The sequence below is a fragment of the Lissotriton vulgaris genome, chromosome 1_2 (genome assembly GCF_964263255.1).
Source record: "Lissotriton vulgaris chromosome 1_2, aLisVul1.2, whole genome shotgun sequence".
NCBI lineage: Eukaryota > Metazoa > Chordata > Amphibia > Caudata > Salamandridae > Lissotriton > Lissotriton vulgaris.
In genome coordinates, this window is record NC_141686.1 from 359,681,545 (window position 1) to 359,696,002 (window position 14,458).

General features: G+C 42.1%; 1 protein-coding gene across 1 annotated transcript in view; it reads left to right on the plus strand.

The window, feature by feature from the left end:
* The first annotated feature begins 741 nt into the window (after positions 1-741).
* LOC147736847 (uncharacterized) overlaps positions 742-14,458 on the plus strand; it is a 48,984-nt gene continuing 35,267 nt past the window's right edge. Inside the window, exon 1 of the mRNA XM_086952709.1 lies at positions 742-2,320. Coding sequence (XP_086808835.1) covers positions 742-2,320 — 1,579 coding nt within the window. The remainder of the gene's footprint in view (positions 2,321-14,458) is intronic.

The following is a 14,458-nucleotide window of genomic DNA, read 5'->3' on the forward strand; positions in this document are numbered from 1 at the left end:
GAGCTTTTGTCGCAGCGCAGGCGGTATGTTGGCTGCGGCTGCAATCAGGGCATTCTGGGGGAAGGTGGTGACTGTCGTCATTTGACTGACAGGTGCAGCTATCATGACAACTTATTAGTTTAGAATGACTATTTGTCACAGCTTTGGTACAATCTCCTTTCATCCAGAAATCTGACAGCCCACAAGCCTATTCAGACTAGATTCTTCCCTGGTCTGATTTTTTATCTCCTCTTTAATGTATTTCTGATTCAGTTCCAAGAAACCACAGGTTGAACATGCTCTCTATATATGCAATGGCATAACAAGCGTTTTGTAAATCCTGTAGAGGTTTGGTATGTTGGAACGTGCTTCAGTCACTGAACTGAATATTGCAAAAGAGAGCTGTACAGTGCAAGTGAGAATGATAGTGCACTCTGGTCTGCTAGGGTGCTATAAACCTTTCATTGCTGCACAGCTGTTACTATATTCTTTTTTTTTCTGTGGTTGCACAGTGTACAATTTGAGCATACCAAGGAACAGACATAGTGTTGGAAACACATTTCAAATCCTTGCCTTTCATAATATATGAACTATGTTGCGGGTATTGTGAAATTTTAATGATTCCATTTTTTTCAGGTTTAAGAAATTCCCAATTTTCTCTGATCAGGAGTATTTTGACCTAACTGTCCTGTAATAACGTGTTGTCTTTTCTCTTTTCCTCTCCTCTGCAGACACTTGAGACTTGAACATCAATTTACCAGAATGGGCAGAAGACGGGCTCCAGAAAAGAAAGTGACAGCGCTGTCTTCACGTGAATCCGTAAGAGCCACAGTCCCATCTTTACCTCTTCATGACATCTCAACTTCAAGAATCCGAAATGATGCTCAGAGGGACCAGGACCTGGAACCTTTTTCGGAGAACCTGCCCCACATTATTCTTCTATCCATGCTGGAGGAGTTGGAAGCCAAACTGGATAACTTGATGAATACTGTAGAGGACGTACCTTCTAGAGTCGCTGGGCTGATTAAGAAAATCTGGATAGAAAAGGATCAAGGTTATCTAGATAATGGCGCAGTGTCTTTGGTGTTGGTCTGTCCGGCGAGTATTAGAGATTGTGCTGTTAGCGGGTCTCCTGCAACACCTCAACTGGACAGGTCAGAGGAACGAAGCTTGTGTCTTCAGCCGGTGTTCTCTGATGGGCATACACCAAAGCAGGACTGTACGCTCTCTTCTCCGACCGATGTTCAAGGGCGTCCAGAGGAGCCAAACCTTTGTCTACAGCCAATGTTTACTGATCGACATCACCCACAGCAGGACCAGGGCTTGCAGCCTGGGTTTCCAGATAGAAATGGAGTACAACAGGATTGTCCTCTATCCCGGTGCCCTCAGACAGATCCTCCATGCAGATCACAGGAGGCAAAGCTGTGCCTTCACTCAGAATTTGTTGATGGGCAGAGACCAGAGCAAGACCAGAGCGTACAATTAGCGTTCCCAGAAGAGTGGGAGCCAGATGAGCCCCTGAAGCAAGAACCATCTCCATTGTCTGATAATAGCTGGGACCAACAACAGAACCTCTGCCCACACCCACTATTTCCTGATGGGCACGAACCACAGCAAAACCACCGTATACAACCCGCCCTGCCAGATAAGAATGGACCTGATGATCCCTTGGAGGAAGAATTGATGTGTTCTGATTTTCAAGATTGCCAGGAGAACCAGTGCCTACAACCCGTTTCACCTGATGGGAAGTCATCAGACGAACACTTAGAGTCTGGGCTATTGTCCTTTGATGAGTTGGGGTCACAACAAACCCAGTGCCTACAGCAACACCTATGCTTGAAGCAGGAACTTCCTTATGCGCAGGATCCAAACGTGAACTATGAGCTAGAATCTATGCACCCTGAAGCACAGGAACCAGATACAAATGACAATCTAGAACCGGCCTGTACAGATGCACATGGTTCAGATCAAAAGTACAAGCTAGAACCACTGCACACTGTGGCACAGGACCGAGAGCTAGAGTCAGTGCTTCCTGAAGCACAGAAACCAGATCAGAACGACGAGCTTGAACAGACCTGTGCAGATGCACATGGTTCAGATCAGAAGTACAAGCTAGAACCTCCCTGTACTGATGCAGAGGGTTCAGATCAGAACTGCATACTCGAACCACTGCACCCTGAATCGCAGCATCAACATCAGAACTGCAAGGCAGAATTGCTCTGTCCTGATGAGTGGGGTCAGTGTGTGCCTCCATCATTCTTAGGACTGGATACTGCAGATGAAGATTCAATTTCGAGAGGAAATACAAAATCACATTTAGTGCTGTTCGAAACTACCCAAGGTATGTGTTTTACTATAAATGGACTTGTGGAGTGCATACTAACACATGTAACCTCTTCAAAATGCGTATGGGCAGATTTGAGAAAGTCTCTGAGGGGAGGATTAGGGTTTGGATGGAACCCACTGAGCGATACTGACCCCCAGAGTACGAGAACACACGGTGCAGATGTTTCCCTGCATTCTCCTCCTCTGGTTATTTATTTATTTTATTTATTTATTTTGTATAGCGCAAACAGCTACCCAACAAAGGGTTTCCCGGCGCTTGTGATTCAATGGAGAGTAATTGGACAGCTGACTTAGACGTTGAACAGCCAGGTTTTTATGGCTTTTCTAAATCTGATGTAATTAACCTCTGAGCGCAGAGCTTGTGGCATGGAGTTCCACAGGGAGGGACCAAGGTATGCGAAGGATCTGCCTCCCATGCGTGATAGTCTTATTCTGGGCACAACAAATTTATTCGCTGTTGCAGATCTCAGCGTCCTAGATGGAAGGTAACAATGTACCAAACTTCGTAGGTATTTGGGAGCTTTATTTGTTGAGATTTTATGCATGAAGCATAATGATTTGAATTTGATTCTGTTCTCAATTTTTAACCAGTGCAATGTACGTATGAGCTTGGTAGTGGGCGCATGGATAGGAATTTTACCCAACAATCTTGCAGCTGCATTCTGCACAGTCTGCAGCTTGCGGATTGTGGCATTGTTGGACCCTAAGTACAGCACATTGGCATAGTCCAATCTTGATGTTATTAGGGCGTTAATGACAATTCTTTTGGTATGATCCGGTAACATCCAGCAGATTTTCTTTAGCCACTTTAAGATGACGAAGCAAGTGGCTGATGTTTTGATGGCCTGCTGGTGCATACTGAGTGTGTCGTCAACAACAAAGCCTAGGTTCCGGGCCTGGTTAGTTGGAATTGGAGGAGAGACCATTTCCGGGGGCCAGTGTTGGGGTCCCCAGAGTTCTTTATTTCTTCCCAGGATTATAAGTTCGGTTTTTTCACCGTTCAACTTCAAGAAGTTTTTTTTCATCCATCCAGCGATTTTTGTAAGTCCTACTCTTAAAGTAGACGGATCGTTATTGCCTGTTGGTGGAAGGGAAAAGAGAAGCTGAGAATCATCAGCATAGGAGAACATTATCAGTCCAGTTTCCTTAGCTATTTTTGCAAGGGGGCTCATATATAAATTAAAAAGTAGTGGACTTAAAATTGAGCCTTGTGGGACTCCATGTTTGAAGGTATGGATATCAGAACACGCAGAATTAGAGAAGATTTGGTTCCACACAGGACTGCATCCTCCCTGTGTAGAAACAGGCCTGGTAATGGGACTCTGCATGAGACAAACAGGCCAGTAGCTCTTCTCGTTCCTTGTTCGTCCCCATTCCAGGCTGAGGAACTGGAAATAGCGCAATTCATGGGAGGAATTACTGGCCAGAATCACACGTAATAGTTGGATGCAAGTGATGTGGTGTTCATTAAGAATAGCAGGCATGCGCAGTCTGGAGAGGGAACTGTGTTTCTAGTTGCACAGTTACATTGGGTAAGACGCAGTCTTCTCCAGTTCCTGATATGAAAATCCTAGTCTGTATTCGGCCTCAACAGCAGGGCTGACCAGGGATGTTGTTGTCACTGCAGGGTTCTCCAGGAGTGCACACCACCTCATGATAGACAGATACACAAAGGTTATGGAACTCTGAGGTGACTTGCAATAATCTTATAATATGCACCAGGTGGTACTTTATCCTGTATAATACATGGTCACACCATCACCTTTCCCACAAACCTTGGTGCGTAGCTCGTACATATGCAGCAGCTAACATGTTTGCAAACATAAAGAATGAACCTTAAACCTCTTGTGCAAAAGTAAAAATAAAAACTGTTAGATATTTGTTGCAAAAAGATGTTAGAAACAGTTCAATAAAAGTCCATTTAAAACAAAAAGCTGCAGTAGCTCAAAACGTGTAGAAACATGCAGAAAGATTCCACCCTTCCTTTATCTAAGGAAACTAATAAACATACTCCCTCTGCTGCTCATAGTAAACTAGTAACATACAGCAGTAGTAATAAAAGCAAAGTTATGTTTGTTGCTGTAAACAGCTGCTTCAATTATGCTTCGTGACTTGACCTTCTTTTCACATCAGCTGCTGGCGCTGGCAGCAGGCATTGTGCCCTCAGGACTCGACTGTAATAACATATAAAAGCTGAGTTCTGACGTCTTTTATTCATAATCACTGACTTGGTGCGTCACAAATTCCTGATTATAAAGAAATTAGAGACTGCCATTTATACAGGGATTACAGAATCCCATGTAATATAATTATATATATTTACACATATAATAACTTTGGCACAGTTCAATGAATCTTCACAAAACTATTTGGGATTGGCATGGCTAGTTTCATGCAGTGTTTTTTTGTGGTCCTCAAATTAAGCCACTAGTCATTTAAGATAGAGCTAGCGGGACCTTTAGCCCATGAATGGTCCGTGCATCTGGACTCGCGGACACAAATGTAAAAATATATTGGATCCGATTGGATGAGGAAGCTTTTTCTCCCGTCATCCATTTCGGATACGTAAACCCAAAGTTGGGTCTGCGGACCTGAAGCTCCCTCATTGGCTGGCTACATCTTAAACCATTACTTGATGAAGAGACTTGTTCCCTGCATCCTGTAAAAATACTAAAGAAGCCATAAAGAGCTGTGGTGCCATCCTGTCTCTCCCTGGCACAGGGGCTGACTAATGTTAAAATGTAGAAAGAAATTGCTGATTTTGAACAGAGGTTAGATTCCACATCATGACCCTTGAGGTCCGCAAACCTTAGGCAGGTGTCTGCGCAGGCACAGTAATTGTCCTTGTACCCTGGTGGACATTTGTGATGTTCAGAGACCTGCTGCTCGGTCTGAAACCCTATCGATGTCCAATAAGGATACACAAGTTTGCAAGGGTCCGAGAACCCCAAGAAAGTGTCCGGGAACCCTTAAAAATAAAAAATAAAAAAACATAAGCCAGGCCCTTTAGGGAATCCCCTGCTGTGCCCAGGCACTGTTGAACAGCTGTGCCTGCTTGGTGTTGGCTGCAGGGAACTGCTGCGTGTGTATATGATGGGGGGGAAAAAAACATTGAAAACAAGCATTGGCAAAACAAATAGGTGTCTCCTATCCGAAAGCTATTGGCTTTGGCAACGAGTTTTAGCCATTATGTACACCAGTGTGACTGCTGGTCGGCATGGCTAAAAGTTAGTGGCACAAGGTCGGGTGGGGTAGATAGAAGGGGTATAGATTGGAGTAGATTAGAGTGCAGTATATTGGGGTAGTTTGGATTGCGGTACATTGGACTCGAGTAGAGTTATATTGAGTGGTGTAGGGTAGATTGGGTTGGGGTGGGGTAGAGTGTGGTGGAATTCATTGGAGTAGATTTGAGTGGGGTGGATTGGATGGGGTGGATTGGGATAGGTAAGTTTGGTGTGGAGTGGGGTAAGGTAGATTGGAGTAGGGTGGAGTGGATTAAATTAGGGTGTAGTGGAATGGGGTAGATTGGGTGGATTGTAGTAGGGTGGTTTGGATGGAGTGGGGTAGATTGGATTGAGTGGGGTAGATTGGATGAAGTGGAGAGGGATAGATTGGGTGGAGTGGGGTAGATTACAGTGGAGTACAGTAGATATGGTAGATTAGAGTTGGGTAGGTTGTGGTAGGAGTGTAGATGAGTTGAATAGATTACAGTTGGATAAATTGAAATGGAGTTGGGTAAATTGGACTGAAGTAGAGTGAGGTAGATTGGGGTGAAGTCAGTTAGATTGGAGTAGATTAGAGTTGGGGTAGATTGAAGTGGAGTGGGGTAGACTGGGGTATATTGGAGCAGAGTGGGGTAAATCTGAGTGGAGTGCGGTAGATTGGGGTGGAGTCGGGTAGATTGGGTTAGATTGAGTGTATTAGGGTAGATTGGAGTGGAGTATTGTGGGGTAGATTAGGGTGTAGTGGAATGGGGTAGATTGGGTGGATTGTAGTAGGGTGGTTTGGATGGAGTGGGGTAGATTGGATTGAGTGGGGTAGATTGGATGAAGTGGAGAGGGATAGATTGGGTGGAGTGAGGTAGATTACAGTGGAGTACAGTAGATTATGGTAGATTAGAGTTGGGTAGGTTGTGGTAGGAGTGTAGATGAGTTAAATATATTGCAGTTGGATAAATTGAAATGGAGTTGGGTAAATTAGACTGAAGTAGAGTGAGGTAGATTGGGGTGAAGTCAATTAGATTGGAGTAGATTAGAGTTGGGGTAGATTGAAGTGGAGTGGGGTAGACTGGGGTATATTGCAAATCTGAGTGGAGTGCGGTAGATTGGGGTGGAGTCGGGTAGATTGGTTTAGATTGAGTGTATTACGGTAGATTGGAGTGGAATGGGGTAGACTGAGTTAGAGTGGGGTAGATTGCGGTGGGTAAATTGGGAATGGATTGATTAGAATGGGGTGAATTGGAGTCGGATGGTTTGGGATACTTTGGAGTGGAGTGGAGTGGGGTGGATTGGAGTGGAGTGGCATCGATTGGAGTGGAGTTGAGGTAGATTGAAGTGGAGTGGAGTGAAGCTGAGTGGCGTAGTGTGGTGTATACTTGGTGTGGTAGCGCACTGCCATTACAAACAACACATTTTCAGTTGAAATGATCATTACATTTACACCGAAATATGGTTTTACTGCACATAAATGATAATGTTTGCAGATGTCATCCCCTAGTGTATTAATGTGTTTCAATCATATTCAAATATTTTTCTCCACACTTCAGTAATTAAAAAAAATGTGCTTCATTTGTACTAATTCTGATATATTCTGAAACATCAGCACAGTTCTTTTCTTTAGGTCTTGCCGCAAGAGCGCTTAACTTTGTGGGCTTACTGCCCATCCATTGCTTTTTATTTGTTTCTTCGAATCTCCTTTCAACAGCCTTGCTTCCAAATGGCGAATCTTTCCTACTTGTCCCTCCTTTTCGTAGATTGTTCCCTCCCATGGAGCACCGTCCCATTACTTGTATCCTTGCAATGGTCCCATATTATCAACTGCTTTAAGAACTTTTTCTTTTTTCTTTGTCTAGGAGCACTTCATATGAGCACTTTTTTCACTCGCTCCAAGCTTTTTTGTAAATAGCTGTAATTCTTGTTCTTATCTCGTCACATTTGCTGTTTATTCACAGACCGAGATCAAATGTCAGACAATGTTTTCCCTAAAAAGCCTGTTCTTTCTCTGACTTCAAAGTAAGAGAGCCAGTTCCTCACCGTCTCACTCATCGCTGCTTGCCTCTCCTTGCTTGTTATTTATAAAAGCAAATTACTTCATTTTCTTGCCTTCACCACCTCCCCTTCGCATAATGGTAGCAGCCGTTTCAACTAAAGTTCTCATGTCTACTGCTGCCGACCAGAAACTTCACCGTCGACTGTAAAGTTGGCACCTAAGGTAATGGAAGGACGGCTTGGGGTGGAGGGGACATTGGCATGTACAGAAGGCCGTGCCATTGAAGCATCTTCTGGCAGCTCTTACCAGCAGCATCATGACGCGACCCTGCCCCATCTGTACAACGTTTCCCGGCCGAAAGCAGTATAGGATAATAGCTATAAATTCTGTAACCAGTCTGTTTGCTATGTACAATCCACTGTACTAAATGATATGAGGTATTCTTAGTACATGTATTTCTAAAATGTCAATTGTTGTAATATTTAGGACACATACTATTGTAATGCAAGTTGATCTCCAGTAATGTTTAGGACATGTATTATTTGTAAAGTAACTTCAAGTTGCACACTTATTGCCTCATAAGTGTGTCGCCCTAGGCACCAGTAATTTAATGCCGGAATCTCCAGCTATGGTTTCAGTTCAAAGTTCAACTTCAATATTGCTCAGAAATGTATACTCCATACGATGTTTTTGTTCAAAAACTAAAGGTGTTTTATTCACTTTTCATTCCTTTCAAAATTCAAGACAATCCATTGTTCCAATGCATTTCGGTGTGTAACTACACCTTCGTCAGGGAACGTCTAAAATTAAACAAACAAAACATTTTCTAAATCCATGTAACTTTACTTAGAACTGTTCTTGCGCGCTGTGTGTGTAAGTGAAATCTCAGCTGTAGTGTGAAATGTGGCTAATGTCGCTATGTTTAGTCTATCCGTTACAGGCAACTGTATCGAGTATCTATTATGTTTGTTAACACTCGCTGTTAGTTTGTTGTTAGTTACGCGCTTGTTACATTATGCTACATTATGTGTCTGTTGGTTATACCCCTACTGGTGTTCAGCTCTAACCGTAACTAACGGCTAGCTTTGCCTATCAGGTGCACAACCCGATATCCAGAAGTTATTTTTAAAGTAGACATGCTTTCCACTTAAAATTGAATATATATACTTGATAGTTTGTTTAAAGGACTAATCAAACCAAATGTTAGAAGTACAGTACTATAGAATTGTGAAGCCCTCTGATACCCAGTTGGGTCAAGTTTGCGCTATATAAAACACTGAATTAATAAATAAATAACACACCTGAGTGTGGGGAGATCCCCTCTACACACACCTGGTGCCTGCTGTGAAGAAGGTGTGTGAGGTGTGTGAGGGCTGAAAAATTACCTTCATGCCCTGCAATGCCAGCACCCTTGACGCTGCCTGCGTGGTGGCCATATTGAAGCAGAAAATCATCAGGACATCTCAGGCTTCTTATCAGACTAATAGTCCCCTTTCCCGGCATTCAGAAAAAAATTTAATATCAGCATTTTTAGGTGCAGCACCTAAGGAGCTTATTGATGGCACAATAATAACTCTCCATTCCCGGCATTCTATTTTCATTAATCATATCCACCACATTTGATTGAAATTCAAAGGGTAGGCCTCAGTAACTACGTGTTAATCTTTGCAACCCGGCAAAATACACTAGGATATTTCTTTTTCGACTGATGGTGTGGGACACTGCTAAAAGTCATTTGCAAAGTCAGTAGGTTCGCAAGGCAAGACCAATTGGCTTTGCCAGTGCTTGTTTTTTGTTGTGTGCTAGGAAAAAAATCTTACACCTTCTCCTCTTGTATGGATACTCAGCAGAATTGTCACATACATTCTCTCATTTTGAAGTCATAGGAAGAAAAGTAAACACCAAGCTCCCTCAAAGAGAGAGCTTGACATTTGACCTCTGTCTTTGAATGCAATGCAAATGTGACCAGATAAAAACAAGATTTAAAGGCCTTTTTACAGAAAGTGTGTTTGTGGAAGAATACAGTAAACAAGGTTTGGGCAGCGGGAGGGACGGATGTGAGTTACAAACCTCAAATCCAATGGTAAGGAATGGGTGGAATGTATTCCCAGGGATGCTTTCTGAATATCCCCAAGATGTCTTTAGCGCTGTCAGGAAGTCTTGGATCTAAAACACAAAGGTCACAATGAAGTTAATATTGGGATTGCTTTTAACATCTTAATTTATTTTTAAAAATTATTCGAAACTCACTTAAACCATAGTGTCTCTCTCTTTGTCTCTCTCTGTTTCTCTTTTTCTATCCTTCTCTCTTTCTCTCTATCTTTGTCTCTCTCTTTCTCTCTCCTTCTCTCTCTCTGTCACTCTTTCTCTGTTTCTCTGTTTCTCTTTCTTTCAATCTTTCTTCCTTTCTATTTCTCTTTCTCTCTCACTCTCTCTCTCTCTCTTCTGCTCTTCCTTCTTTCCCTCCCACGTAGTTTGTGGTTATAAGAGTTTCTTTTGAAAAGCAATTATTTAGTTGCTAATCATTTTAGAATCTTTTGACAAATTTGCACAAACTTTTCAAAAAGATTTTTTTTCTGGTTCCTCTTTATTATACCAAATGTGTTCAAGTCAAGTCAAGTCAAATAACCTTTATTCGATATTTGGTTTACAAAATCATAAAAGCACATATTAAAAGCAATTTTTAAAAAGTCTATGGGCTAGATGTAGGTAAATCTAATTTACCGACTCATAAATACTGAATTTTACAGATTCAGTATTTATGAATGGGTAAATTAGAAGGAGGCAGATGTAGGTAAATCAAAAATCAAATTTACAGAATCTGTAACATTCGGTATTTACCGATTCCGTAAATACCGAATCGGTATTGCCCATTGATTCCTATGGGCCTTGAAGCCCATAGGAATCATTGGGCAATACCGAATCGGTATTTACCGAATCGGTAAATACCGAATCCTGCAAGGGTGCAGGGGGTGTCACTTTGACACCCTCTAGCACCCGAAGTACAGGCTTGTGTGACATGTGGCACACATACATGCCCTAAGGGCATGTCTGTGTGTCACATTGCACAGGTGTGCATGCACAGATGTGCATGCACACCTGAATTCGGTATTTTACCACACAATAGGATTGTGTGGTAAAATACTGACTCTTAAGAGCCTGTGGCACTCTTAGGAGCGTCAGCTACATATGGATTTACTGAATCAGTAAATATACCGATTCGGTATTTTACCGATTCTGTAAATTTACCGATTCTGTAAATTTACAGAATCAGTAAAATATAGCCCCCTACATCAGGAAACCCTAATACCGGTCGGTAACGGCCGAATTCGGCCGTTACCGACCGGTATTAGGGCTCCTACATCTGGCCCTATATGATTTAAAAAGACATACAAATATTTTAAAAACTGATGTACAATTTATGCAAGCCCGTCAATCACCATAATCATCGCTCCAAATGGATTATTTCTTTTTTTTACCAATCTCCAAATTGATTTTTTTTTTTTTACCAGTCTCAAGGTTAGGGGGGAGCACTCATATACATACATGAACAATTCAGAATATTATAATCTAGATATACATTGTGTACATATGTTCAGATGATATTCCTGTTAAAAACAGAATGAACGAATACATACATCATATGGTGTTCCGGAATCTGATAAGTATCTTTAGAAAAGAAGATACTGCCTTTATAACATATTCAGATTCTAATTGTTTTAATTTTACAGAACGCCACTCTGCAACCCCTTATGTCCCACTTTGTAAGTATAGGTTTTAAAAACCTTTTCCTGGGGATCTGATAGAATTTACAAAACAAAATGCAATGAATGTTAAATTGATGGGAGGTGTCGTCACATGGGCACATTACCAGGTCTTTAGACCAGTCATTACATTGTGGAAAAGTTACCAGTCTGTAAAATGAGTCAGTGCGAAATCTAGTCAACAACATACGGGAATAACAACGTGTTTCTAGTAATAAATAAGGCTGGATCCCTACATGGGTACTAAATGTGTTTATTTTTATGGTTTTATATGATCCAATCTTTGCTGAAGGGCATTGAAGCACTTTTCTAAAGAAGAAAGACCAAAATGCAGATTAGATGTGCCATAAAATAACAGATAAGCAATAGACTAATCCCACAGATCACGTCAGGGGAGAAAGTTCAAACAGTTAATATCTGGATACATTGGAAAAGTAGATGCAGAAAAGTGACCACAGATTTATTATTCAGAGCGTCTCTCAAATAGGGGGATTTTGAGTTTATAATTGTGGCAAGACTTGTGGTTGTTCAAGGTGGTTGTGGGAGGGAGTTCCAGATCCTTGTAGCGCTGGCAGAGAAGGCGAGCTTTATAAAGCGTTCTTGCCTGAATGTCGCTTGTTCCAGCAGGAGGACTTTCGGAATTCTCAATCCTTGCTCAGATCGAGAGATGTTGAGCTTTTCTACCAAGTAGGGGGGTGTGGAGTTGTGGAGGGCTTTGTGGGTGATGCTTTCAGTGTTACATTGGTCTGTTGCTTCAATTGGAAGCTATTGTAGGATGCGAAGTATAGAAAAAATGTGATATAAAAACTTTGTGACCTGTCACAAAGTGGATAACTGTATGAAGCATTTCTCTCAGTGATGCTAATTTTCTCTGGGAAGGCCAGACAGGAAAGAGTTCCAATAATCCAGTCTGAAAAGTACCAGCGTATGGACTTCTAAGTTCGTCAGGCACTCTTGTGCTTTGATGAGACTTGCTTCTGAAGGTAAATGAGAATAAATATAGGTCTGTAATTGTTAAGGTTGTTCTAGTAGGCGTCTGTGTTGTTTGATGAGGGGGGTGACTTGTCGGCGTCTGCGTTGTTTGATGAGGGGGTTGACTTGGCTGAGTTTGAGGGAGGTTGGAATGGAGCTTCTCGAAAAGGAGGAGTTGATGATTTTGGTCCATGCAGGCGAGATATGATGCGACTGTGATTATTGACACGCTCAGGAGGGAGGGGATCAGAAATGTGCGATGTTGGTTTCATGCAAGCGAGTAATTGGAGCACTTCTTCTTAAGGGACATTGTCGAATTCAGTCCAGCTGGCATAGGGTGAGTTTTCCGAGATGACCATTAGTTGGAGATAGGGCCGTGGGTAGACACTCTTTGTTAGGGGGGGCATCTTTGGTGTAGGACGGAGAGATGGGTGGGTCAAGAGAGATTTCAATGTTAGATATTTTTTCAGAGAAGAATGTTGCAACTCTTTGCAGCGCATGGTAGAGTCATTTATTGAGTGTTGAGGGAAAGAGGAGGTTTGTTGTTTATGATGTTGAGAAGGTCTTTAGGTCTGTTCCTAGAATGGTCAAGTTGGGCTCAGAAGAAGAGGGATTTTTCTCTGAAGATGTGTGTTTTGTATTTTATGCGTTTAGCGCCCGATATTGCTAGATGTGTTAACAAGGATTGTTGTCTCCAGTTTCTTTCAGCCAACCAGAGTTGTTGCCTCTTTGTTAAGGTCTTTGTTAAACCAAGATCTGGAAGGGATACTTCTTGATTTCTTGAGTTTCAAAGGGGCGTCTATGTCAAGTAGTTCTCCCATTTTTCTGTTGTAGTGGGCGGTGAGATCATCACCTTGGAATTTGGGAACTGACTAACGCTTCTAACTCTGCCTGGGAGATTCAGTGTATGTTGCTCTCTCAGTGCTTGTGCCGGGTATTTTGGGGGTGGGCCTTTGGTTCGATGACATTCAGATTGAAAAGAATTAGGTGGTGGTGAGTCCAGTCAGTGGGTAGGATAGAGCGGAGGGATAAGGTGTTCTGCTTAGAGATGATTGCATCAAGTGTAGTGTAGTTCCTATATTCCCAATAGGACCTGTACATTGGAATCACATATACTATAGTCTAGACGTAGGACTGAGGTCGACTAGGTCTCTATCGAATATATTAGACTTAATTGTGAGTGCCAGCGAGCTCAGAGGTCACTAGAAACTTTCTTGAATAGACAAGAAGGGATTCGTTTCTGACAACCGCATAAACATGACAACTTTGTTTCGCAAGAATAAGAAATCAATCTCTAGAGTCGCAGAAACAATAGATAGTTATTTCACTCAGTCAATCGTGCATGCTTCGTTTCACCAGAGGTGCAGAGAAAATAGAGAGACGGGCATTTTCAATAAAAGTATTTATTGAACAGTCTTCTTTCTCAAGCACAAGAAATGAACTGCTACAATCGTAATACTGGTTATAAAGTACACTGCATATAATACGAAGAGTATTATAAAGTAGTACTGTAAAAGCATGGGTATGGTTTCTAAGCCATATAAAAAAACATAAAATACATACATTAATAAATAATGACTAAAAGTACTCAACTGGTGCTTCTAAAATACGCCTACCCCGATGTACCTAACCTAGGTCTAGTACAAGGGAAGAAGTAAGTGAAGTGTAGCTTAGTTTCAGTATTCTTTTTGCCAAGAATCTATTCCAAGAATTCTCTATGGGTCTAATCAGCTCTGTACCTTGGTTTAGAATGAAGGAGGTCTTGTATCTCTCTCTCAGAACTCGATTTCCCAGCAACCCGCAAGGGTGGCCTGGAAACACTGGAACTGGATTTCTCGGCCAGAGAAAAGACAGCGTCTCTCAGTGCGTCTGCTGGAGGGTCGGCTTCCTTCGGCACTTGCTGCGGCGTGATGAGTCGGGCAAGTAGATAGTCGAACTGCTCCAAACCACAGTGTGTTTGTCTGGGCAAATGTGTGCATATTTTTACCTTGAAGGTGCCGAGTTTGACGTTCGGTTGGACATAATAACGTCATCAAAGACTCATATCTTTGAAAACTCCATGATTTCTTAGATAAATTAGTATTCAAGCAAGGGGAAGTCCCTAGCTGCTTAAGGCGGGTTTTTCCAGGAAATCGTTGTGGATTCTCAGAACTAGTGGAAGTAGCCATGCCATATTTGGGATGCATAGG